This window comes from Dendrobates tinctorius, unplaced genomic scaffold (genome assembly GCF_039654945.1).
Source record: "Dendrobates tinctorius isolate UK_male_01 unplaced genomic scaffold, ASM3965494v1 ptg000028l, whole genome shotgun sequence".
Classification (NCBI taxonomy): Eukaryota; Metazoa; Chordata; class Amphibia; order Anura; family Dendrobatidae; genus Dendrobates; species Dendrobates tinctorius.
Window position 1 is genome coordinate 82,382,416 of NW_027361696.1, and position 27,836 is coordinate 82,410,251.

General features: G+C 46.8%; 1 protein-coding gene across 2 annotated transcripts in view; it reads right to left on the reverse strand.

Annotated features, from left to right (window-relative positions):
- Window positions 1-27,836, reverse strand: part of PPP6R1 (protein phosphatase 6 regulatory subunit 1) — a 105,670-nt gene that overhangs the window by 24,783 nt on the left and 53,051 nt on the right. Inside the window, exons 12-18 of one of the 2 annotated variants that reach the window (XM_073571087.1) lie at window positions 18,923-19,038; window positions 18,752-18,837; window positions 18,366-18,455; window positions 16,657-16,754; window positions 5,694-5,717; window positions 3,192-3,249; window positions 2,953-3,098 (exon numbers count right to left, since the gene is read on the reverse strand). In XM_073571087.1, the coding sequence (XP_073427188.1) occupies window positions 2,953-3,098; window positions 3,192-3,249; window positions 5,694-5,717; window positions 16,657-16,754; window positions 18,366-18,455; window positions 18,752-18,837; window positions 18,923-19,038 (618 nt within the window). The remainder of the gene's footprint in view (window positions 1-2,952; window positions 3,099-3,191; window positions 3,250-5,693; window positions 5,718-16,656; window positions 16,755-18,365; window positions 18,456-18,751; window positions 18,838-18,922; window positions 19,039-27,836) is intronic. The other variant, XM_073571088.1, reaches the window with a different exon arrangement.

A 27,836-nucleotide genomic window follows, 5' to 3' on the forward strand; every position in this document is an offset into this window, starting at 1 on the left:
ACTCAACTACTCCAGCACCGAGATTAACTTTTTGGACACCATCATTAAGCTAAAAAAACAATGAAATAGAGACATCCCTGTATGAGAAGCCAATCGACCGTCCAACATACCTTAAATGGGACAGTTTCCATCCAAAGCACATAAAGAACTCTATTATCTATAGCCAACGCCATCAGACACAATCGTATATGTTCCAACCCCGTGGATAGAGATGAACACCATGGTCGCCTCAAAAAGACCTTTTTGAATCAGGGCTACCATCCCAGAACAATTGAAAACCAAAATACAAGAGCCACCAGAATGTCAAGGAATCACCTGCTACATTACAAAGCTAAAGAAGAAAATAACCGGGTGCCTCTAGTAGTCACCTACAACCCAAATCTGGAAGTGCTAAGGGGAGCTGCACGGAAATTGTAACCTTTACTACAAAAAGATGCCCGATTACAATCCATTTTTCCAGACCCCCCACTACTGTGCTTTAGGCAGCCCCCTAATCTAAGAAGCATCATTGTCAGAAGCTCCCTGTCCTCTCCAACAGCTGAAGGAACCTTTCCTTGCAACCAGGAAAAATGTAAAACCTGTCCATTTATAATGACCACGGACAAGATAAAGATCCCCAACTCACATCAGGACTACAAGATCCCAGATACTTTCAGCTGCATCACATCTAATGTGGTGTACCTAATCATTTGTACTAAATGTCCAACTGGGGGTCTGCATGTGGGGGAGACAGGGCAAAAGCTTAGAACAAGGATGAATTCTCATCGTCACACAATAAGAGAAAAAAGAATGGATCTACCTGTGGCAAAACATTTTTGTATGCCTGATCATAACACCATGGATATGAAGTTACTGGTATTGAAAAGTAACTTCACATCCCAGAGAGAGAGAAGAGTCTGGGAGTTCAAGCTCATGATGACCTTTGACACTTTCAATGCTGGAATGAATGTGTCGCATTGATTTGTCTTTTTACATCAATTAAGGAATTTGCTCCTAAGACCTTGTGGGGGCATCACAACACATTAGGAGAACCCAATCAGAGGACAATAAAACTTCCAGACTCCTTATCTATGAACTGGCCCAATATTTTGTTTCTCCCTCTCCCACAATGATAGTTCTGCTTCCAGTCACTTGTCTTATCTATTGCATTTTTCTGTGCTGTGTTGTGTATAAATATGTTATCCTTCAGTTTTTGTATTAGTCTAGCCTGATGAAGAGACCTGAGTAGTCTCGAAAGCTTTCAATTTGTTACCATCTTTTCAGTTAGCCATTAAAAGGTATCAACCACTGAGGACTCTCAATTCTGAATATTTTTCTATCTACTGGCTAACACGGTACAAAGATATATATCTTTCCTGTATCATTCCTATCTAGGTATGCATGGTCCCCTCATCCCTAGCTTGGTAGGGAATGGCCCCCTTATCCCTAAGCCTGGTAGGCATGGTCCCGCTCAACCCTAGCCTGGTATGCAGGGCCCCCAACTACATCCTGGTATGCAAGGCCCCATCCTTATCCTGGTATGCAGGGACCACCATCCCCATCCTGGTATGCATGGCCCCATCAGAAAAACAAAAAAAATAAACCATTCTACTTACCTTCCTGCGGTCCCTCGCAGAGTCTTGTTCCGATGCCAGCAGCTGATTTATCCCTGTAAGCAGCGATGTGTTTTTTTTCTCAGATTTATTTATTCTCCTTCACTTCAATCTACCTATTGTTTTTGTATTTTATGTGTTTATTCTTGTTTTTGTGTCTGATCTTTAAAGTGCTACACCATGTGATACCTATTCCTTCCCGGGATTCCTCCAGGTCGATATATGAATGTTGGAAAAATATTCCCATCAGGCATTGAAAAAAAAAAAAAATGCCAGATTGCGTTCAAAACTCGTTGCCTTGTTCCTGTCTCCTGGAACTTATTGTGATACGGATTTTTAGTCCAATAAAGTTGGACTATATATTTTTACAAGAAGCTAGAACCATTGCTATTTCTCTCCATTTGTTACGTTTAGTCACAACGTTGTTCCTTGCACATGGGACTGTCTTTAAGGCCCCGTCACACATAGCAATCTCGCTAGCGAGATCGCTGCTGAGTCACAACTTTTGTGACACAACAGCGATCTCACCAGCAAGATCGCTGTGTGTGACAGCGATCAGCAACCGGCCCCCCTGCCGGTATTGCTGATCGTTGCAAGAAACCTCTGGACATTTTTTTCGTCGCTGATCTCCCGCTGGCCAGCACGCATCGCTGCGTGTGACAGGCGGGAGACCAGCGATCAGCTGTAAAATAATAAAAAAAAATGAAAAATATTGTTATTCTCACCTTCCGGCGTCCAGCGCAGTCTTCCCGCCTCTCTCCACGCTCCCGGTCCCAGTAAACTTTTGCAAGAATGACCGCGAGACTTTGCGATCCCGCGAGAACGGACATCATCGTGGTAATTCTCGCAAAGGATTACTGGGACCGGAGCGTGGAGAGAGGCGGGAATGCTGCGCGGGACGTCGGAAGGTGAAAACAATATTTTTTATTTTAATTCTATTTTTGACATGAATATGGCATCAACGCTAACGAACACAGTGACGCCGCGTGCTCGGCATCGCTGTGCTAATCGCTGGTGAAGCTGTCTGTTTGACAGCTCACCAGCGATCACATAGCGACTTACCAGCAATCCTGACACGTTGATATCGTTGTCGGGATCGCTGGTAAGTTGCTATGTGTGACTCCAGCTTTACTTCTGATTTTTTTTGCATATCAGATCCCCTTTATGTGAATGAAGGAAAAAGGCGACAAACTTCCCTGGACTTTTATGACTGATGCTATACAGAAGCAGAACGTAGAGCTGCTAACAATCTGGAAACAGGAATGGCCGCCATGTTATAATAATACATGTCCAATCAGAGGTTTGGTGTTGATCAGTGATATAGTTATTTTCTGTAACCATATGACACAACGTCCACTACCTTGTGCCAGTACTCTGCATTGTGCCTGAAGAAAACCGGATCTCCTTCTCCTGCCAGATATCCTCTCCGTCTGAGCCTTCATCTTCATCGTCATCAAACTGCTGAATGCGCTCCTTATAGCAAATCTCAAACAAATTGGAATTTGGCTGAAATACATGAATAATAAAAAAAAAATTAAAATATTTTTCTCCAGAATAAATACAGAAATAAGGAAAAAAAATAAAATAAAAACAACTTACACTTTCTTCATCTGCATTTAGGGAAAACGTGATATTGGCGGTTTTATCAAACGGAGCACTAACAAAAAAATAAATACAAAGCATGACATTAGGTCACAATTTTAGGAATCGATTTGTGCTTGTTGCTGGTCACTCAATTCACTTTTCATAATGCTTTTAGACTGAACAAACTTGGTTAAAGAAAATAAATTGGCAGAACTTTGCTATTCTGTCATGCAGTGTCGCTGCTACCATCACCTCCGACATATCCGTGTGATGAGTGAGAAACGCAGGTGTCACAGCTACCGCCATGCAAAAAAAATAAACATCCATATCGTGCAAATGTGATGCAGATTTCCTCTCCGCATTCGCATTGGACTTCCAACAACAAAAGTAAAAGAGAAAGGTCTGAGCTATGGAAAATGCGTGTATTAAATCAGTACACAAAAAAAGACTGCACCTTTGGGATATAAAAGATAGAGAAACATTTAGGGGTATTTTTGGTTCTTAAATGTGCACATCTTTTGGCTTAAAATATCTTTAATGGACAGCATGACTTCTTTAGGACAAGAGTCACAGAAGTGCAAAGACTGCTTTAACCAAAAAGTACATGCATCAAGTAAAAAAAAAAAAAAAAAAGTTGCATCAAGTTGCAACAAGTACCCATGTTTAAAAAAAAAAAAAATACAATGTTCTGGCACATGCATTAATGGGCGAAAATAACGTGTGTGTGTGTGTGTGTGTGTGTGTGTGTGTGTGTGTGTGTGTGTGTGTGTGTGTGTGTGTGTGTGTGTGTGTGTATGTGTATATATATATATATATATATATATATATATATATATATATATATATATATATATATATATATTTCATTTAAAAACACAGTTGTGCTCAAAAGCTTACATGCCCCGCCAGAATTTTTGTTTTCTTGGCCTTTTTTTCAAGCTACTGTGTTTTCTCTTTTTAAATCATAATGACAACGCAAAACATCCAAATGACCCTGATCAAGAGGTTACATACCCTGGTGGTTTTGGCCTGATAACATGCACAGAAGTTCACACAAGTGGGTTTGAATGGCTACTAAAGGTAACATCCTCACCTGTGACCTGTTTGCTTGTAATCAGTGTGTTTGCATAAAAGCTGAGTGAGTTTCTGGGATCCAGAGAGACTCTCATCCAGCCACTGACATTTCTGGATTGTGGGTCATGGGGAAAGCAAAACAATTGTCAATGGATCTACGAGAAAAGGTAGTTGAACTGTACAAAACAGGAAAGGTATGCAAAAAGATATCCAAGGAATTTAGAATGCCAGTCAGCAGCATTCAAACATGGAAAATTAGAGTCTCTGGAAACAAAAAAAAAAAAACACAGGCAGACCAACAAAAATGTTGTCCACAATTGCCAGGAAAATTGTTTGGGATGCAAAGAAAAACAGGAATAACATCAGCTGCAATACTGGACAGTCTTTGAAAACTAACGGTGTGGCTCTTTCAAGATGCACAATAAGGAGGCACTTGAAGAAAAATGGAAGAATGGGCTGCATAGTCGAGTCGCCAGAAGAAAGCCATTACTGCGCAAATGCCACAAAGTATCTCGCCTACAATATGCAAAACAGCACAGAGACAAGCCTCAAAACTTCTGGAACAAGGTAATTTGGAGTGATGAGACCAAATTTAAACTTTTTGGCCACAACCATAAATGTTACATTTGGAGAGAGGTCAACAAGGCCAATGATGAAAGGAAAACCATTCCTACTGTAAAGCACGAAGGTGGATCGCTGATGTTTTGGGGATGTGTGAGCTACAAAAGGCACAGGAAACTTGGTCAAAGTTGAAGGAAATATGAATGCAAATACTGGAGGCAAAGTTGCAATCATCAGTCCGGAAGCTGATTGCCCACAGGAGAACAATGTGAAGGTTCTGGAGTGGCCATCTCAGTCTCCTGACCTCAATAGCATTGAGCCACTCTGGCGAGATCTCAAGCATGTAGTTCATGCTAGACAGCCCAGGAATTTACAGGAACTGAAGGCTTTTTGCCAAGAAGAGTGGGCAGCTTTACCATTTGAGAAAACAAAGAACCTCATCCACAACTACCACAAAAGACTTCAAGCAACTTCTGAGCACAACTGAAAATATATATATCTATATATATATTATATATATACATACACACATACATATAATGCACGTGACAGAACATTGTAATTTTTTAAAAAACATGGGTAACTGTAGGGTGCACCTTTTTTTTCTTTTACGCGATGCAAAATAAAAAAAAAAACCCAGTATAGTACCTCTGTTTACATGCGGAGAAATAAATGTTGTTGGAAGGTCCATGAATGCTTTTATAGGTAAAAGACAAGTGGAAATGTGAATGAAGTGGGCCATCTGAAGCCAAACATCACACAGCAAATGAAAGCTTGCCATAACAAAAACAAAAATGCAATAAAAAAAAATCCATAAGTTGGAGGCTGAAGGGTACATGTCACCGTGTAATGCCCTACCATGACTGTGTAAGCATGTTTTACCTCTTCAGCTGTCGAAAGTGAGCACTGCAAGTTAGAGAAAGAGAAAGAAACAAGCAAAACACATCAAACTAAAAGTGGAAGGAGAAGAAAAAGGTGGCAAAGCAAATCAACAACAGTGGCAACGGGTCAATGACAAAATAAAACTAGCACTAAAGTGAGAAGCGCAATGTAAGGCATTCATTCGTTCAAGTGCAAAACAAATCTCCGATAAAGGCAGTAAAAAGACAGTGACTTCAGATATTGATTACATGCTGTATTAATGAGGCTACTCAGATTACAATGAAAGGCCCTTTAAGTTGGACTAAGTGGACATATCTATACTAACGTTATAAAGATCAGTATTACCCTTTGGGGTAAAATCATTCATAATCAATATATGGAGTCCTGATAATGGGGAAAATGTGACTTAACACACACAACTGGTGTGCTAACAAGCTGGTTTATGGTGTCCAGAGGGGGAAACAAGGCAAGATCTGAAAAGATTCAATGTTTTATAGGATTTGACACAGCCAGTTAGGTCCTGACTTCACCCATTTAAAGTAGAGAGAGGTGAAGTCTACTATAAAATCCACATTTTACATAAATATTCACAGCAAAACTCATAGCTGAATTTGCATTGAAAAAATCCATCTTTGCACATAGACAAACTAACAAATCTGCTTTACGCACAGAGAAATGTAAAGACTATGGGTCGGGTGAATGTGCTATGTAAGGGCCGCACTTTACAGCCACAGGTCTGTTCTGATAGCAGCCAGCGCAACATAAACAAGTGCTATTTGGCAAATCCATCTCTTGAAAAAAAAATAAACAGTTATGATTCCAAAAGTATTTCCTTTACTCTCAAGATCACATCTCACCTCCTGTGCACCTGACCCAATCCCATCCCACACCTCACCACAGTCTCCATCCTACACTGAACCCGCTTTTCTCCTTCGCCTCATTGGGGGACACAGGACCATGGGTGTTATGCTGCTGCCACTAGGAGGACACTAAGCAAATACAAAAAGAAAATATCTCCTCCTACGCAGTATACAACCTCTGCTGGTTCTATCCTGACCCAGTTCTTGCTTAGTGTCTGTAGGAGGCATTAGTGTCTGGTTTCAGACCCCAACTTTATTTTATTTTTTAGATTTTTACTTTTTTCCCATGGATTGACCGGGCGACGGGGCCTTTCAAGGTCCCGATCTCCCAAAATCAACAACAGGCAGGAACGAGGAGTGTCGTCTCCCCATACCCCCTCCTTCACCTTCTCCATGACACATGGGTTTACCTTAGGGGCGACGGATCCCTTTAATGGGCCCGATCTCCCCACACCGACAACGGACAGGAACATGGGGTGTCGCCCCCACGTACCCCCTTCCGGAGACAGGTCTACAGACGGACTCTTACCCTGCCTTCCTCAAGTTACCTAAGGTACCCTGGCAGAGGCCCCCTTGTGGCGTCTGTGTGGCCCCGTTGCATCACCACTGTCTGAAAGTGGCTGGTGTCAGGAGGCAAACAACCTCTCCACCTCCCCATCAAAGGAATGGTGCGGCCAAAAATCTACGCCTGTGGCCCAGCACGCCCATCACTGCTTCATCTGAAGGAGCCATCCGTGAGCAGAGCAGCGTCCCTGGCCGGCCTGAGGAGGGACTCCCTTGTCATGGTCCTATGTTGTTGTTGTCCAGGCCCCCAGGGGGATAGGCGCCCGGTCCTCTGTGTCTCTCACCACCACCACCACTACTGCCGCCACTACTCCGCCGCCAGCATCCACAAATTTAGCCCCCGGCTTCTGGCTGTGATAAGCACAGCTCCACCCACTTCTCTGGCAATTCTCGCCCTGAGTGAGAAGCGCTGCAGTGGCACCCCAGCGCTCTGCCCTGACTCCGCCCACTATCTTTGGCGCTTCTCGCTCCCTACGAGAAGCGCCAACATGTTCTCGGGCTCTTCTTTTTCCTGGTGCGTGTGTAGCGCAGGAAATATCCAGGTTGGGGGACGCCATCTCACCCCAAGTGTGACTTCTGGCATTTTCGCCGCAGCGTTGACCTCCTACTCTGGGGGCACAGACACAGGACCTGTGTAAGCTGGTACACAGTGCTTAACCCCTTCGCTGAATCAGCCTCTAAGCAGCAGGTATATGCAGTATGTCTTGATCAAAGGCATCCAAGAAGGCTGATAACATGCACACAGTGGTGTATGCCGCATGTAATGCCCCACTACCACGCAGAAACCGTACTGCAATCTGTGCAGCCTGCGAACCCTCATGCGCACAGGAGCCCCCTGCCAATGCCGACCCTAGTGGACCTAGTCCCAAGTAGGCTACCTCTTTATCCAGGGATGCCATGGACTGAGCTAAAGCTATAGAATCCTTCCATGATTTCTCCTTAAGTCAGGGCATCTCTTTACCTACTCCCCCCCCACCGTAGAAGGCCCTTCATCAGTCACACGAGAGTCTTCCTCAGACAGGGGCAGACAACATATAATCATCTAGAAAGCGTCCCCATGACTCGTCCCCCAGGCACTGTAGTGCCTCGGCGTCCGCAAGCTCTGCTTCCCGCTCCACCTTACCAGGGGTTTGCAGCGAACACGACTCAGAATACGAGTCGGATATGGCCGTAGACCCGGACTCGCTAGAGTACCAGGAGTCTCTAGATTGTCTCATCGAAGCGGTTAATAAGACTCTGAGAATAGACCAAGAAGCCGGTAGTAGTCCGGATCACACTGTGTCCTTCTCAAAAGGTCCAAACATGCTCACAAGGTTTTTGCTAACCACCCTGAGATTACGGACATTGTTCAGAGGCATAGAACTCGCCCGGACAAGCGATTCACAGGACAAAAGCCGCTGGAAGCATGGTACCCTTTTGCATCTACTCTAAGAAAAGAGTGGACTGAGTCACCTTCAGTAGATCCACCCATATCACGGCTCGCTTCCAAAACTCTCCCGTCTCTGTCTGACAGCTCGTCCATTAAAAACCCCACTGATCGACAGATTGAAAATCTTGCTCGGTCAGTCTTTGAAGCTGCCGGAGCAGCAGTCTTCCCTTCCTTCACCGCCACATGGGTTGCCAGAGATATGGTGGCCTGGGCAGAGGCCCTAGTTAACAATGGTCGAGACCGTAACCTACCTCCCGAGACGGTCAGTCTCGCTTACCAGATTGCCCGGGCCAGGGATTATGTGGTACATGCCTCCCTAGATTCGGCTAACTGTGCCGCGCTTGCAGCCACAAACGCCGTTACCATCAGGAGAGCTCTATGGCTCCGAAAGAGGCGGTCAGACTCCGCTTCAAAGAAATCTTTAACCTACCTGCCTTACCAGAGCGGTCGTTTGTTCAGAGATAAACTTGACCAAATAATCCAAGATGCTACTGGAGGAAAAACAAATTCCTCCCTCAGCAAAGACGCAGTCGGCCCTTTCGGAACCAACACCAGATTCGCATCCGGCCTTTTCGCAGTACCACAAGCTGGTCATCTGCAACCGCTTCATCTCGCTCGGCCTGTCCTCTACGCAAGGACAGGTATTCACAACCTTTACTCAAGCGCTCTCATTCCTGGAAAAACAGATCCTCCCAGTCCGGACCCAAGAGTACTACATCACGCAAGTTCTCTGCTCAATGACTCACTGAAGTATCCGGAGGACACAAGACAGGGTAGGCGGCAGTTTGCTCTTGCTTTGTCAGGTCTGGCTGGCAGTCGTTCACGACCAATGGGTCAGAGACCTACTGTCCTCCGGATACAAAACAGAATTCACGTCCCCCCCACCAACACGCTTCTTCCAAAGACGGAGGCGCATGCAGCTCTATTATATCAGGCCATGTACGCGCTCCGCAACAATGAAGTGATTGTCCCTGTCCCTCACACGGAAAGGTTCAGGGGGTTTTATTCAAACCTATTCGTGGTCCCAAAGAAGGACGGATCCATGCGCCCAATCCTAGACCTAAAACTGTTGAACAAGTTCGTCAAAGTGCATCACTTCAGAATGGAATCTCTCCGTTCCGTTATCACCTCGCTCGAAAAAGGGGAATACCTCGCTTCTGTCGACATCAAGGACGCATATCTTCACGTTCCAATTTTCTCAGGTCATCAAAGATTTCTGCGCTTCGCCATAGGAGACGAGCACTTTCAGTTCACAGCTGTGCCCTTTGGTCTCATCACTGCCCACAGAGTTTTCACGAAGGTCATGGCAGCAGTCATGTCCATTCTACACTCTCGGGCGTGGTGATTCTGCCCTACCTAGACGACCTCCTCGTAAAGGTTTCGTCAGTGTAGGCCTGTGCAGACAGTGTCAGCGTCACTGTGGACTCCCTCTCTCGATTAGGTTGGCTGGTGAACCTAGACAAGTCCTCTCCAACCCCATCCGAGCAAATCTCCTTTTGGGGATGTTCATGGACACTTCCTGAGGGTTGGGAATTCTCCCTCCAGAAAAGATCTCGACGCTGATCCAGGGAGCCTGGAAGCTTTCTCTTGCCCATCCTCACTTCCTGCGGCTCAGCATGCAGGTCCTGGGGAAAATGGTAGCGTCAAATCGAGGCAGTACCGTTTGCCCAATTTCATCTCCGTCCACTGCAGCAGGCATTAGTGTCAGCTTGGGACAAAAATTCGGCATCCCTGGACCGCCGTTTTTGCCTGTCCCCCCAGATCAGGCGGTCTCTCATGTGGAGGACGTCAACATCCTCATTGGGTCAAGGAAAGTCCTTTCTTCCAGTTCACTGGCTGGTGGTGACCTCCAATGCCAGTCTTCTAGGTTGGGGAGCGATCTTCCGTCACCACACAGCTCAGGGACGCTGGTCTATGCAGGAATCCCGTCTCCCAATCAATATGCTTGAGATTCGGTCAATCAGGATAGCCCTTCATCAATTCCATCATCTTTTGGCTGGCCATCCCATTCGGACAACGCCACGGCGTTGGCGTACATCAATTGTCAGGGGTGCACATGGAGCAGAACAGCGATGCTCGAAGTAGCATACATCCTGAAATGGGCCGAGACATATCATTCAGTCATCTCGGCAGTTCATATTCCGGGAGTAGAGAATTGGGCGGCAGATTTTCTCAGCTGGCCTCGGAAGAGTGGTCCCTTCATCCGGAAGTTTTTCAACAGTTTTGTCAGTGCTGGGGAACTCCGCATGTGGACCCCATGACCTCCAGGCTAAACTAAAAAGTTGCGGCATTTGTAGCTCGGTCCCGCGACCCATTAATAATAATAATAATAATAATAATAATAATAATAATAATCTTTATTAATATAGCGCCAACATATTCCGCAGCGCTTTACAGTTGAACAGTTTCAAACACAACAGTCATAAGTAACAACGTTAACAATACAATAATTAAAGCGAAATAAGACGACCCTGCTTGTGGAGCTTACAATCTACAATGAGGTGGGGGAGATACAAAGCATAGGTTTGTATTTACAATGATGTATTTACAATGACGGTCCAGCCATCTTCAGGGGGTGGGGGTTAGATGGAGATAGTGAATGGGCTACACACACACACAAACATAACATGACTTTGATTACTGAATGTGATAGGCCACTCTGAACAAATGCGTTTTGAGCGAGCGCCTAAAACTATGCAAATTGTGGATGATCCTAATATCTTGGGGTAGAGCATTCCAGAGGATTGGCGCAGCACGGGAGAAGTCTTGGAGTCAGGAGTGGGAGGTACGGATTAGGGCAGAGGTTAGTCGAAAGTCATTTGCAGAGCGCAGCGGTCGGTTAGGCCGATAGACAGAAATGAGGGAGGAGATGTAAGGGGGTGCCGCACTGTGGAGAGCTTTGTGGGTGAGAACAAGTACTTTGAATTGTACCCTGTAATGAATTGGCAGCCAGTGTAACGACTGGCGAAGAGCGGACGCGTCTGAGTAACGATTAGCCAGATGGACAACCCTGGCTGCTGCATTAAGGATAGACTGGAGAGGGGAGAGTCGAGTGAGAGGGAGGCCAATTAATAGAGCATTACAGTAGTCCAGGCGGGAGTGGATCAGGGCGACAGTGAGAGTTTTTGTTGTTTCCATGGTGAGAAAAGGGCGGATTCTAGAGATGTTCTTTAGGTGTAAGCGGCATGAGCGGGCAAGAGATTGTATATGGGAGGTGAAGGAGAGATCGGAGTCGAACATAACACCCAGACAGCGCGCCTGCTGTCGGGGTGTTATTATGGTGCCACCCACAGAGAGGGAAATGTCAGATTTAGGGAGGTTAGTAGATGGTGGGAGCAGAAGTAGTTCAGTTTTGGAGAGGTTGAGTTTCAGATAGAGAGCAGACATGATGTTGGAGACTGCAGACAGACAGTCAGTGGCGTTCTGTAGTACAGCGGAGGTAAGGTCAGGGGATGATGTGTACAGTTGTGTGTCATCAGCATAAAGATGGTACTGAAAGCCAAATCTGCTGATGGTCTGTCCAATTGGGGCCGTATAGAGAGAGAAGAGAAGGGGGCCAAGGACTGAGCCCTGAGGTACCCCAACAGTGAGAGGAAGAGGAGATGAAGTGGAGCCAGAAAACAGAACACTGAAGGAGCGGTCGGAAAGATAGGAGGAGAACCAGGAAAGAGCAATGTCCTTAATGCCTAGTGACTGGAGCCTAGAGAGTAGGAGAGGCCATCAGGTCGGATGTCCTGGTACTTCCGTGGCACCAATTTCATCTCCCTTACATTTCTCCGCCGTTCCCGCTGATCCCAAGGGTCATCTGAAAGATCAAAGTGAAGGGTATCCCAGTGATTCTCGTCGCACCAGACTGGCCACGACGAGCATGGTACGCAGAACTGGTGCAACTAGTCGCCGACGTTCCCTGGCGGTTACCGGACCACCCAGACCTTCTCTCTCAGGGGCCCATTTACCGCCAGAACTCAAGAGTGCTGAGTTTGACTGCCTGGCCATTAAATCCTGGGTCCTAGCCCAGGCCGGTTTCTCGCAACAAGTAGCGTCCACCATGATCAACGCCCGGAAACCTACTTCCATGCGAATTTACCACCGTGTTTGGAAGGCCTTTTTTTCTTGGTGTAAGACTAGCAGATGCTCTCCACTTGTGTTTTCTACCCCTTCTATTTTGGAGTTTCTCCAAGCAGGATTAGACTCAGGCCTGGCACTGGCTTCTCTCAAATGTCAAATTTCAGCCCTATCCGTCCTGTTCCAGCGAAGGATAGCTTCTAAATCGCAGGTCAAGACCTTCATACAGGGAGTGTCGCACCTTGTCCCTCCTTACAAGATGCCTCTGGAGCCTTGGGACCTTAATTTGGTCCTAGGTGCATTACAAGAGGCACCCTTCGAACCCCTGCAGGACGCATCACTCACACTTTTTTCTTGGAAAGTTGCCTTTCTTGCAGCAGTAACATCGATCAGGTGGGTCTCGGAATTAGCATTGTTGTCTTGCAAACCTCCATTTCTGGTCTTTCACCAGGACAAGATGGTGTTAAGAACGTCTCCGTCCTTCTTGCCCAAGATCGTTTTTTCTTTACATCTGAATGAGGATATAGCTTTGCCCTCGTTCTGCCCAGCTCCGGTCCATTATTCTGAGAAAGCTCTCCATACTTTAGATTTGGTGAGAGCACTCAGGAAATGTATCTCCAGAACAGCGTTTTACCGCAAATCGGATTCCCTTTGTGCTTCTGGAGGGACACAGAAGGGGTCTCCCTGCTTCTAAAGCTACAATAGCCAGATGGATCTGCTCGGCGATCCAATCCAAGAGGTTTACCGTGTCAGAGGTCAGCCTGTCCCGGCGGGGATCAAGGCACACTCCACTTGGTCAGTGGGGGCTTCCTGGGCCATTCAGCACAGCAAGTTTGAAAGGCTACAACTTGGTCCAGCCTTCACACGATTGTTAAGCATTACAACATTCATTCTCAAGCCTCTTCAGATGCAGCCCTTGTGGCAGACAGATCCTGCAATCGGCAGTATCGCATCTGTAGGCCAGATTTAACCTGTTGGTACGCGAGGTTTCAGGTGTTGTGCTGTTTCCCACCCAGGCACTGCTTTAGGACGCCCCATGGTCCTGTGTCCCCCCAATGAGGCGAAGGAGAAACAGGAATTTTTGTGTGTACTCACCGTAAAATCCTTTTCTCCGAGACAATCATTGGGGACACAGCATCCCCCCTGTTGGCTTGTGGTTGCTCTTTGGTTTGACATGTTGCATTTTTGTTGGCTATTTATGAGCTCCTACTGCTTTGACACCGAACTGGTTCAGGATAGAGCCAGCAGAGGGTGTATACTGCGGAGGAGGAGTTAATTTCTTTGTGTATTTGCTTAGTGTCCTCCTAGTGGCAGCAGCATAACACCCATGATCCTGTGTCCCCCAATCATTGGCTCAGAGAAAAGGATTTTACGCTGCGTACACACAAAAATCCGTTTTTCAACCTGTCACTGACTGGTGTTTTCCCCTCATGCTTCAAGCGTGCCTTGATCACACCCATCCTCCAAAAGTCCTCTCTTGACCCATCCTCAATGTTTAGCTATTGCCCATACAACTTCTCTCCTATGCCTGAAAACTACTGGAACAACACTTCCATCTTGAACTGTCCTCCCATCTCTCCTCCTGCTCCCTCCTTGACCGCTTACAATCTGACTTCCGACTGCATCATTCCACTGAAACTTCCCTTACTAAAGTCTCCAATGACCTATTAACCGCCAAATCCAAGTAACACTACTCTGTCCTCCTCCTCCTTGACCTGCCTTTGACACAGTGGAGCATTTCCTCTTACTACAGACTCTCTCATCTCTTGGTATCACAGACTTGGCCCTATCTTGGATCTCATCATACCTAACAGACTTGACATTCAGTGTCTCCCACTCACACACTACCACCTCATCTCGCCCTCTATCTGTCGGTGTCCCTCAAGGTTCAGTTCTAGGACCCCTGCTCTTCTTCATCTACAGCTTTGGCCTGGGACAGCTCATGGCTTGCAGTATCACCTATGCTGATGACACACAGATCTAACTCTCTGGACCAGATATCACCCCCTTCTACTAACAAGAATCCCACAATGTCTGTCTGCTATTTCATCCTTCTTCTTTGTTAGATCTCATTCAACGCCCCCCCCCCCCCAAGCGAACCTTTCCATCAAAGTCTAAGGTTGCTCACTCTCCTCAGTCTTGCAAACTCGCTGCCTCGGGGTAATCCTGGACTCTAATCTCTACTTCAAACCACATATCTAAGCCATCTCCACTTCCTGCTGACTCCAAGTCAAAAATATTTCCCAGATCCATCCATTCCTTAATCAACCTTAACCATGGAATGAATACAAAGTCATCCACAACCTGGCCCCTCCATACATCTGTGACCTCGTCTCCCGATACTTACCTGCACGCAATTACCGATCCTCATAAGATCCCCTTCTCTACTCTGCTCTTATTTCCTCTTCCCACAATCGCATACTAGATTTCTCCCATGAATCCCCCCTCCTCTGGAACTCTCTAATCCAACATATCAGACATTTCACCTACTGCGGAAACCTTCAAAAGGAACCTGAAGAACCACCAGGGATCAGTGACCTGTCAGAAGCTATACAGATAAATACCTAAGCACAGCACCACATAAAGACCCCCTTCACAGCCCCGGACAATGGAGCTATGTGATGGGTTATTTTCTGCGGGGCCAGACAACTTTTTTATTAATGCCATTTTGGGATGGATATGACATTTTGATCGCTTGTTACATCATTTTTTGTGATATTGGAGAGAGGAAAAAAAAAATGAATTTTGGCGCTTTCATTTTTTTATGTTTATGGGGTTTATCGATCAGGTTAATTACTTTTGTATTTTGATAGATTGGACATTTCTGAACAAGGCAATACAGCAAGTGCAATTTTTTTTTTATTATCTTTTCTTTTAATGAGAAAAGGGCGGTGATTTGACCTTATGTTTTTTGGGGACTTTAACCTGTGATCGCATGATCACTTGTGCTATATTCTTGTAATACCACAGTACAGATGTATATAGTAAAAATCATAGTCACCTTTGAAGCCAGCCCACAGGCAGCGTTTTAAGGGAGCTCCATAATCATAAACACGGAGGTCTTCAGCAGACCCACAGCCAATAGAGCAGCCCATCGGCAACCCGCGATCACATCACAGGTGCACCCGATGGTCGAGTTGAAAAACGCACTCCCCTGCCGGCGTGTTGTTAATGTTGCCGTCAAGAGTTTGACAGTGGCATGTAAACAGGTTTACAATTGCAAGTGGCCCTTCTCGCCACCCGTGATTGTTAGAGGCAGGTCCTGGCTGTAATGCACAGCCACTACTTGCAGGATATGGGGCGGTCTCACCCCATGAGACTGCTTCATACACTTGCAACCAAATTGCACAGTACCTTTACGGCAGATGTTGGTAAGGGGTTAAAGCATATCACACATTTTACTTTATCTTTAACCTGAGTAAGGGCAAAATTTGTAGGTAACAACTGTGAGGGGGGAGCAGATACTATTCAGCAGCTATACAGACTTGTGGTCAAATCTGGCAGAATATGGCCTGTTTCACAGTTTTGTCAACTCGCTTGTTTACAGAACTGAATAATACGGTGGAAGAACTGATGCGTCACATTGAGCTATATACCAGCAAAATGCAAATTAGGTGAAAATTTACTACAGCTCCAGTCAGGTGTCTATTTTACTTCATATAGGACATTGGAATTTACAAGCCATTTAATATAATGTCCTTCTGTATTATGCAGCTCAGGCAAAGAGGAAGACATAGCTGCTTCTAATTGGTTAATCTGCAAGAGGGCATTGCTGCTTCTAAAAGTATAACCTGCAAATGAATTGCTTGTGAAGTGTTAATCTGAATTTATTTTAATAACTATATTTGAAAAATGTATTTTATTTTTCATCTAAACAATTTTTCGGTGAGGTCTACTTGAACGTGCACACCTCCCCAGGTAAATGTTTCACAAATCTATACGCAGGTGTGCTATGAAGATAAACTGCAGCCGGAAATACACTGCAACAAATGTATGTTCTGCATGTAAACTCATGGGTGATATGCATGACTGTATTAATACTAACTTGACACTCTCTTCTTGTTCTCCAAACTCCTCATCATTGAACCCAAAGTGATCTATAAAAGCAGATGTCATCTGTTGCACTTGGTAGTCAACAAAAGCCTGAAAAAACAAACAAATAAATATACATTATATTATAGGTATAAGGCTGGTTTCACACTTGCGCTTTTTGCTCTGTTTTTCCCCCCTAAATTTTACATGGGGTACGCTTATGTGCGCATACACATGCGTTTGTATGCGCATGCGTTTTTTTGTAGTGTGCGCTCAGGTGCACAAAATGCATCCTGTTGCATTTTCTGAGTGTCTGACTTGCCCCCAAAAAACACATGCGCACGCAATGCGTTTTTTTACAGCAAAACACCCATTGTAGATAATATAGGTGCGCACATATGCGCAAAAAAACATGCTTTTTTTTAAAAAAAAAACGCACCAAAACCCGCAAAAAAACGCACACAAACGCATGATGCGTTTTTTCCATGCGTTTGTGTGCGCAAAAAACGCGCAGCAAAAAAACGCAAGTGTGAAAGTAGCCTAAAAAGGGCGGCAAGTTGACAATTTCAAAAATCCCTTCCCGACATGTCTATTTTTTATTTCTGTACTTTTTTGTTTTTTCCTTCCCTTCTAAGGGCCGTAATGGTCATATTATCCACTGGCATAACCATTAAGGGCATGTTTTCGGTGGGACAAGTTATAGTTTTGAATGACCATATAATGCACTAAAAATGATGGAAAAAAAAGTGAGGTGATGAAATGGTGGGAAAAAAGTCCAATTCTGACATTGCTTTTTTTGGGGGATACTCTAAAACTTAAAACATCTCAAAAGGGAACCTAATGGGAGATTCAAGATGCCCGAAACCACAGGCAGCATTAATCAGACAATGGCAGCGCTAATGCAACTCTGAAAATCTACTTCAACAGGACAGTCGGAGTGTGTTAGTCTTTTATTAGTACCTTTTTTGGGTTAGATGCAACAATCATTTTTTTACTGCAGTCATGGGAGGTGCACCCTTAAGCATTGCATTCCCTACTGATCACTGACAGAACTTGTTTCCCTGAGCGTCATCTGTAGGCAGTGCTCGTGCCAGGCAAGCCAGTGCTATCAGGCACCAGTGAGGGCATAGGGGCAAGCAAAACCTGCATTGAGCCTCTTGGCCAAACCCAAGGTGCACCGAGCACTGAAATTCTAATATATGGTTAAACTCTAGCTTCTGCAGAACGAAGGCAGCGTTTACATCAATAAATGTGTGATTTATAGCCTACATGGCAATGTGCTTTCTTTATACAGTTCATTTTGGCTGACAGACTCCCATAAATCAAAGACGTAAACTAAGACGTGAATTAGATAAATATTCCATTGAGCATTGTACCGATAACATTTACGAAATAATTAATTTGACCAAATACATTTTTCCAGGAAAACAAACCTTGACACAAAAATCAGAAATCGAGAACTAGTCAAGGGCAGCAGAGGGGATTCAAATTATCTGTATTTCTCCCCAAAGTCCCTGAATGAATAGCAATCAATATTTTGCCAATGGGGTTAAAAGAAATCCAAAAACCTAACATGTAAACTGAGGATCAATTTTGATTTTCTTCAAAACGGATTTAGGGTTACATTTTTTTTTCTCGTAAAACTTCACTTACAAGTCTTGTTTCTATCCTCTACAGGCTCCCTATCTGACCTGGAACTTAAGTAAGGAAAATGGCTGTCACCTGCTGGAGAACGGCCTCTTGTGGAAAATTAAATTCCTTCAGGTCATTGTCTTCGTCATCACTGGAGGAGTGCATGTTTCTTGTGTTTACCTGCAAAAGTGAAAAGACCACAATGCTTTTTAGCTAAAGAAATCTTAACAGCAAAACTGGTGTGTCAGCAATCCCTCATCTAGACCAGGAACAGCATTATGGGGGCACTGATTGGCTCACCAAGGGGTTAAACGGCCAGGATCAGAGATGCCACCTAGCCTGGCCACTGCAGCAGGGTGTCAGCTGTTACAACTTTAGGGTCTGGCCATATATTTACTGCGCGTAACCATATCAGTGCAACAGTGGGCGACCAAACACACCCAAACCCAACCTAAAAGTAACCATACAAGCCTTACAAGGTCAACGGTGTTCTTCTTGTTAGTTTCTGTAAGAGATCCCGAAATGAAGCTTTCCCACTGCTCCTGTTGCTCATCTGGGAACTCTGGATGTAGAAATGGCCAATATTACACCTCAATTGCAATAGCGTAAACTAGATACAAATATTTCCAATGAACCTTTGCAGTCACCTTTAAATAGCTGGTTGATGAGAGCGTGATTAGGACCTTTTTCTGAACTTTGCACCAGTGCATTTGCGATTTTGGTGAGATGTCCCATAAAGCCTTTCCTGCGTCCGCCTTCTGACCTGAAAGATTAACAGAAAAGGAAAACCGATAACGAACAGGTTTAGTCCGGCCTATAAAAACGGAGATACTAAATCACAGCTTTTCAGAGGGGTCTATGAGCAGACAGAGTTTAGCAGGTCTCAAAATATTTTCCACTGCTGGACAACCCCTTTAACCCCTTAACCCCCAAGGGTGGTTTGCACGTTCATGACCGGGCCAATTTTTACAATTCTGACCACTGTCCTTTTATGAGGTAATAACTCTGGAACGCTTCCATGAATCCTGGTGATTCTGACACTGTTTTCTCGTGACATATTGTACTTCATGCTAGTGGTAAAGTTTCATTCATATAACTTGCATTTATTTGTGAAAAAAACGGAAATTTGGTGAAAATTTTGAAAATTTCGCAATTTTCTAACTTTGAATTTTTATGCCCTTAAATCACAGAGATACGGCACACAAAAAACTTGATAAGTAACATTTCCCACATGTTTACTTTACATTAGCACAATTTTGTAACCCAAATTTTTTTTCTTAGGAAGTTATAAGGGTTAAAAGTTGACCAGCGATTTCTCATTTTTGCAACACCATTTTATTTTTACGGACCACATCACATTTGAAGCCACTTTGAGGGGTCTATATGATAGAAAATACCCAAAAGTGACACCATTCTAAAAACTGCACCCCTTAAGGTGCTCAAAACCACATTCAAGAAGTTTATTAACCCTTCAGGTGCTTCACAGGAATTTTTTGAATATTTAAAAAAAAAATGAACATTTAACTTTTTTTCACAAAAAAAATACTTCAGGTTCAGTTTTTTTTTATTTTACCAAGGGTAACAGGAGAAGTTGGACTGCAAAAGTTATTGTGCAATTTGTCCTGAGTACGCTGATACCTGATATGTGGGGGGGGGGAACCACTGTTTCGGCGCATGGCAGAGCTCAGAAGGGAAGGAGCGCCGTTTGACTTTTTCAATGCAAAATTGGCTAGAATTCAGATCGGACGCCATGTCACGTTTGGAGAGCCCCTGATGTACCTAAACAGTGGAAACCCCCCACGTGACCCCATTTTGGAAACTAGACCCCCCCCAAGGAACTTATCTAGATAAGTGGTGAGAACTTTGAACCAACAAGGGCTTCACAGAAGTTTATAACGTACAGCGGTACAATTGAAAAATCATTTTTTCCATAAAAATGATCTTTTCACCTCCAATTTTTATTTTCCCAAGGGTAACAGGACCCTAAAAGTTATTGTGCAATTTGTCCTGAGTACACTGATACCCCATATGTGGGTGTAAACGACTATTTGGGCGCATGGTAGAGCTCAGAAGGGAAGCAGCGCCATTTGACTTTTTGGCTGGAATTGAGATCAGACACCATGTCGCGATTGGAAAACCCCTGATGTGCCAAAACAGTGGAAACCCCCCCACAAATGACACCATTTTGGAAACTAGACCCCTAAGGAACTTATCTAGATGTGTGGTGAGCACTTTGAACCCCCAGGGGCTTCACAGAAGTTTATAACGACCGGGCATGAAAATAAAAAAAAAAAAAAAATCGCATTTTTTCAACAAACATGATCTTTTAGTCCCCATTTTTTTATTTTCCCAAGGGTACCAGGAGAAATTGGACCCCAAAAAGTTGTTGTCCAATTTGTCCTGAGTACACTGATACCCCAAATGTGGGAGAAAACTACTGTATGGGCACACGTCGGGGCTCGGAAGGGAAGTAGTGACGTTTTGGAATGCAGACTTTGATGGAATGCTCTGCGGGTGTCATGTTGCCTTTGGAGAGCCCTAAACAGTGGAAACCCCCCATAAGTGACCCCATTTTGGAAACTAGACCCCCCACGGAACTTATCTAGATGTGTGGTGAGCACTTTGAACCCCCAAGTGCTTCACAGAAGTTTATATCGCCCGGGCGTGAAAATAATAAAAACATTTTTTTCCACAAAAAACAGGATTTTTGGTTGCTTACCGTAAAATCTGTTTCTCGGAGCCTTCATTGGGGGACACAGAAACCATGGGTGTATGCTGCTGCCACTAGGAGGCTGACACTATGCACAGAAAAAGGTTAGCTCCTCCTCCGCAGTATACACCCCACCGACTGGCACTAATTTCCTCAGTTAGTGAGAAAGCAGTAGGAGAAGTAACAAAACAGAAAGAAAACAGAACAGACAACTCAACTGTAATCAACAAACAACCTAAGAACAGGAGTTGCAGAATATGGGAGGGTGCTGTGTCCCCCAATGTAGGCTCCGAAAAACAGATTTTACGGTAAGCAACCAAAAATCCTGTTTTCTCCATCACTTCATTGGGGGACACAGAAACCATGGGACGTCCCAAAGCAGTCCCTGGGGTGGGAAACAAACTTCCATCAGGTCAGCGGACTCACCACCGCCGCCTGCAAGATCCTTCTGCCTAGGCTGGCATTCGCCGAAGCATAGGTGTGGACCTTGTAAAACTTGGCAAACGTGTGGATCGAAGACCAGGTTGCCGCTTTGCAGAGCTGCTGCGCAGAAGCTCTGTGGTGCACCGCCCAGGAGGCACCCACTGCCCGGGTAGAGTGAGCTCTAATTCCCGGAGGGGGCACTCGATGCTTGACCCGGTAGGCCTCCAAAATTGCCGATCTGATGCATCGAGCAATGGTAGCCTTGGAGGCCGGCTGACCTTTCCGCGCACCATCTGGAATGATGAAAAGAGAGTCTGTCTTCCGCAAGGGAGACGTCCTAGCCAGGTAGACCTTCATGGCCCCGACCAGGTATAGCTTGTTCAAGGAGCGTTCCAGAGGGTGGATTGGACCCGGACAAAAGGACGGGAGAACAATGTCCTCATTTAGGTGAAAAGTGGACACCACCTTAGGAGGGAAGGCGGGGGCCACAGGACCACCTTGTCCTGATGGAGCACCAGGAAAGAGGGGCGCAAGAAAGGGCCACCATTTCCGACACACGCCGGATGAAGGTGATGGCCACCAGAAAGTCCACTTTCCAGGAGAGAAGGGACAGGGAGACTTCCCTGAGAGGTTCAAAGGGAGACCGTTGAAGAGTCTCCAGAACCAGATTGAGATCCCATGGATCCACGGGAGCGCGGTATGCAGGTGCCGTATGAGCCACTCCCTGAAGAAAGGTTTTGACCTGCGGACGGGAGGCCAACATCTTCTGAAAAAGAATGGAGAGCGCTGAAACCTGACCCTTCAAAGAACTGAGGGCAAGGCCCGCATCTAGGCCTGCCTGGAGGAACGCCAGGAAAGAAGGGAGAGAAAAGGACATGGGCGGAACGTCATTGGCCTCGCACCAAGTGAAATAGGCCTTCCATGTACGATTATAAATTCTCGAAGACGATGGTTTTCTAGCACGGATCATGGTGTGAATAACCCGATCTGAAAAACCTGACCGCTTCAGAACCGCGGTTTCAACAGCCACGCCGTTAAATTAAGTGGCAGAGAATTGGGATGGCAGATTGGACCTTGAGACAGCAGATCCGCTCTGTCTGGAAGCTTCCAGGGGGCGTCCACGAGAAGATTGACGATGTCCGCGAACCAAGCCCTTCTGGGCCAATCCGGAGCGATGAGGATGACTGGTACCCCTTCGCCTTGATTTTCTTCAACAGCTTGGGAAGAAGAAGGGGAGGGAACAGATAAGGGAGCTTGAACTGCGACCAGGGAAGGGTCAGAGCATCGGCGCCCACTGCGAGAGGATCTCGGGCCCTGGATACGAACTGTGGGACCTTCCTGTTCAGGCGAGACGCCAGCAGGTCCACGTCCGGAGTCCCCCAACGACGGCAAAGCTGATGAAAGACGTCCGGATGTAAGGACCACTCTCCCGCCGTGAGACCCTCGCGGCCGAGAAAATCGGCGGCCCAGTTGTCCACGCTGGGAATGTGCACTGCGGATACCGCTGGGACCAATACCTCTGCCCAGTGGAGAATCCTGGACACTGCCGCTAGAGCCGAGGAGCTCTGTGTCCCCCCTTGGTGGTTGACATATGCCACCGCTGTGGCATTGTCTGTCTGAATCTGGACCTGCAGGCCCCCTGAGAAGCCTTTCCCAGTGAAATCGCCCGTATCTCGAGGACGTTGATCGGCAGAGTTGTCTCTTGGGTCGACCACCGACCCTGAACCATCTGATTGCGAAACACAGCTCCCCAGCCGAGAAGGCTGGCGTCCGTTGTCACAATCTGCCAGTAAATCGGAAGGAATGACCGACCCAGGGAAATGAGGGGTGACGTCAGCCACCAATTGAGGGACTGTTTGACCCGGAACGAGAGGCGAATTGGACGATCCAGGGAGAGAACAGACCTGTTCCACCGAGACAGAATGGCCTGTTGAAGCGGTCTCGTGTGAAATTGAGCAAAGGGGATCGCTTCCGTCGTTGCCACCATCTTTCCCAAGACTTTCATGGCTGACCGGAAAGATGGAAGCTTTAGGCCCTGTAGCGATCGAACATCTTGCCGCAGAGATCAACTTCTCTTCCGGGAGAAAGACCCTCGATCGACGGGTGTCGAACAATAAGCCTAGAAACACAAGACGTTGAGTCGGAACGAGGCAGGACTTCCTCTTGTTTACGAGCCACCCAAAACTGGACAGGGTGTCGAGAACGATGGTAAGGCTTTGGAGAGTATGGTGAAAAGACGGAGCTTTGATTAGAATGGCGTCGAGGTACGGGAAGAGTACGAGACCTCAGATCCTCAACAGGGCCATCAACGCCGCCATGATCTTTGTAAACACTCTGGGCGCGGTGGCAAGACCGAACGGCAGGGCGACAAACTGGTAGTGGTCCTGATGAATCGCAAAACGCAGAAATATCTGATGCCCATAAAAGATGGGGACATGCAGATAGGCATCTGGAATGTCTATTGAACACATGAATTCCTGCGCCTCCATGGAAGCGATTACTGAACGAAGGGTCTCCATCCCGAAATGACGCAGGCGGACCCTCTTGTTCAGCAGTTTGAGGTACAGAATGGGCCGAACCGCGCCGCCTTTTTTCGGCACTACAAATAGGTTTGAGTAAAACCCTGTGAATCGCTCTGTTTCGGGAACGGGCACAATGACCCCGGAACGGAGAAGCAAGTTGATGGGTGCAAAGACGACCAGAACTAAGGCGGGGTCTTTTGGAGGACGGGACTCGAAGAAGCGATCCCGGGGCCGAGACACGAACTCTATCTTGTATTCTGAGGATACAACTTCCCTGACCCAAGCGACTTCCACCGAGGCAAGCCAGACGTCCCTGAAGAAAAGGAGTCAGCCGCCCAGTTGGAAAGGCGCCTCGGGGCTTTGTAGATAGTCATGCCGAGGTGGACCTTCCAGTTCTGGACCCTCTGCCCTGGGAGGAGTGAGATCGCCAGGATGAAGTGGGCATAAAGGAGACCTTCTTCCTATCCTGGTGTGCTTGCGGCCTTTGTTGGTTGGAAAAAGATTCTGCCGTCACGACGCGGCGGAAAGACCGAAACTGACACCCTGGAGGGGGTCTACGAGGCTTGGTCTGTGGAAGAGAGCTTGTGCCCCCAGTGGCGTCTTTGATAATCTGGTCCAGCTGGGATCCAAAGAGACGCGCACCCTGAAAGGGCAGATTGGTAAGGGATTTTTTAGACGACAAATCCGCCAGCCAAGCCTTGAGCCAAATTGTACGCCGGATTGCAACTAAGTTGCTGGACGCTTGAGCTGCACAAGAGGCGGCATCCAAGGAGGCCGAGACCAGATAATCCCCAGCATGGGAGATCTGGTTGGCTATCTCGGCCAAACACTCTGGTTGGGCTCCATCAAGAATGCCTTGGCGGAGATCTTCCGCCCAAGCAGCTTTGGCCTTTGCTACCCAAGTGGAGGCAAAGGCTGGGCTTAGCACCGTCGCAGCCGCTTCGAATGCTGACTTTGCTAAGGATTCTATGATCCTGTCGTTAGAATCCTTCAAAGCCGCCACACCTGAAATCGGAAGGACCGTGCTGTTAGATAGTCTGGACACAGGAGCGTCTACAGAGGGAGAAGCCGACCAGTTGTCGGTAAGCTCTTGAGAGAATGGATACAGCAGGCCGAGGCGCTTCCCTCTTTGAAAGCGCCTGGACGGATTTTCCCTTTCCTGGTGAGGAGCTTGGCAAACTCAGAATGAGGAGCGAAGACTCCGGAAGGTGTTTATGCCCGTCTGAACGAAACCTCCTGATCTGAGGGTTTCGCAGGGGAGTCTGTGATCTCGAAAGTATGGTTAATCGCTGCAATGAGGTTCTGTACCGTAACCTTCATGTCCGCGGTATGGTCCGAATCCAGCTCTAAAATCTCCTCGGATGGCGCATCTGAGAACGCTTCGCCTGACTCAGGTGAGGATGCACGGGAAGGAAACTGCTGGGAAGGACTATGTGGTGAGATGGAGCGAGGGGAGGATTCCGGCCGGAGATCCTGCCTGGGTCTTTTGCGGCTCATGGTGGCTGGTTCAGGTGGAACCTCTTGTGACCTGCTGGGTCCTGCAAAGGAGTCCAGGGACAACTTATGAAGAATGGCCACTAGGGACTGAGACACCCTGGTGAGATACGCCACTGATTGAGATAGGGAAGAAGCCCAGTCAGGAATGGGAGATTCGTTCTCACGTGGAGCAATAGGGGGCTCCTGGGCAGCGGGCTGGATGGGGGGAAAGTCACTGAAGCAGTGCCGGAAGGATGGGGGACAGGAGGCAGAGGAGGGTGTCAGTCTGCAGATGCAGAGCTACTCACGGTCCGGTGTCCTGTGGATGTTTTCAGTGAGCGCTGCTGCACAGCTCGTCCATATCTGTAGGGCCACAGAAGCGGCGAAGGAGTCCGGCTGACAGGCTGGAGAAAATGGCGGCCGCCTGAGAGCCCGGTAGAAAAAACGCGCGCTTCCTTGTGGAGACAGGGAGGGCGGGGTTAACTGCAGCCAAAGGTGGTACCGCCCGCTGCTGAGCGCCGCCTCCGGAGCGCAGACGTGGAGGGAAAGAGCGGAGGGCGGCCTAGAATGGGAGGGAGCGAGCGGTGGGCGGGCTTAGAACGGGCGGGAGAGAAGCCCGCCTAAGGAAAAAGGCGGGGGGCGTGGCCGCGACGCCGAACAAGGCCGCAATAGAAGCCGGGGCCTGGAGTAGATGCGGCTGCCGGCGGGGAGCGCGGGGCGGCGCGGAGACAACGCGATCGCCCCGCAATGGATCCATGCCTGCCGCCCGGCTGTTGAGCCGAAACAAGATAAGTGCAGCCAGGGAGAGGGGGCGCAGAGAGAGGAAAAGGCTGCTGAAAGGAGCCGTGACACCTGGGGATGTCACTAAGGGCGCCCGCTCCGCAAGGTACCCAAGCCTGCAGCATGGCTGGCCAAAATAAGAGAGAGAGGTGTAGCTGGGGAGACGTGGGAGGCTAGGGAGAGGAGGTGACACTCCGGGGTCCCATACTTACCTCTCAGCAAAAACCTGTACCTTATGATCCTGTCCTCTTCCATAGAAGGTGGTCAGCGTCTCATCCAGACCGATAGGCTCTGGTGGGCGAGTGGGTGGGAGACAGGGGGGCGAGGACCAGGTGGATCGCCTGACACGCATCCGTGCTCGGGGCTCTTGGTCCTGCCGTGGAGAGCTATGAGGATACGGGGTGGCAGTACACGCCGTACTCATAGTCTCTTTGTGGGAGTACGGATGTGACTGTTCACTCCGTATCCCTCCGAAACCTGCAAGGGAACGACGCACACTGAGGTAGATATGGGTCTAATGAAAGACCCGTGTCCACCTCCTACTGACACTAAGCTAAACTGAGGAAATTAGTGCCGGTCGGTGGGGTGTATACTGCGGAGGAGGAGCTAACCTTTATCTGTGCATAGCGTCAGCCTCCTAGTGGCAGCAGCATATACCCATGGTTTCTGTGTCCCCCAATGAAGCGATGGAGAAATGATATTTTTGCCCCTAATTTTTTATTTTCCTAAGGGTAACAGGAGAAATTGGACCCCATATGAGGGGGTAAAACACTGTTTGGGCGCATGGCAGAGCTTGGAAGGGAAGGAGCACCATTTGACCTTTTCAACGCAAAATTGGCTGGAATTGAGATCAGACGCCATGTTGCGTTTGGAGAGCACCTGATGTGCCCAAACAGTGGAAACCCCCCAATTATAACTCCAACCCTAACCCCAACACACCCCTAACCCTAATCTCAGCCCTAGCCCTAATGGGAAAATGGAAATAAATACATTTTTTTTTTATTTTATTATTTTTCCCTAACTAAGGGGGTGATAACGGGGGGTTTGATTTACTATTTATGGCAGTTTTTATATTTGGCAGCTGTCACACGCTAAAAGACGCTTTTTATTGTAAAAATAGTTTTTGCATCACCACATACTGAGAGCTATAATTTTTCCATATTTTGACCCACTGAGTCATGTGAGGTCTTATTTTTTGCGGGACGAGTTGACGCTTTTATTGGTATCATGTTCGGGCACGTGACATCTTTTGATCGCTTTTTATACCGATTTTGGGACGCAGAATGAACAAAAACCAGCGTTTCATGAATTTCTTTTGGGGGGTGCGTTTACACCGTTCCGCGTGCGGTAAAATTGATAAAGCCCTTTTATTCTTCGGGTCAGTACGGTTACAGCGATACCTCATTTAGGTCATTTTTTTGTGTTTTGGCGCTTTTATGCAATGAAAACAATTTTATATAAAAAATAATTATTTTTGCATCGCTTTATTCTGCGAGCTATAACTTTTTTAATTTTTCACTAATGACGCTGTATGGCGGCTCGTTTTTTGCGGGACAAGATGACGGTACCATGCATATTTATATGCGTCTTTTTGATCGCGCGTTATTGCACATTTTGTTCGGCGGTATGATAAATCATTTTTTGCTTATT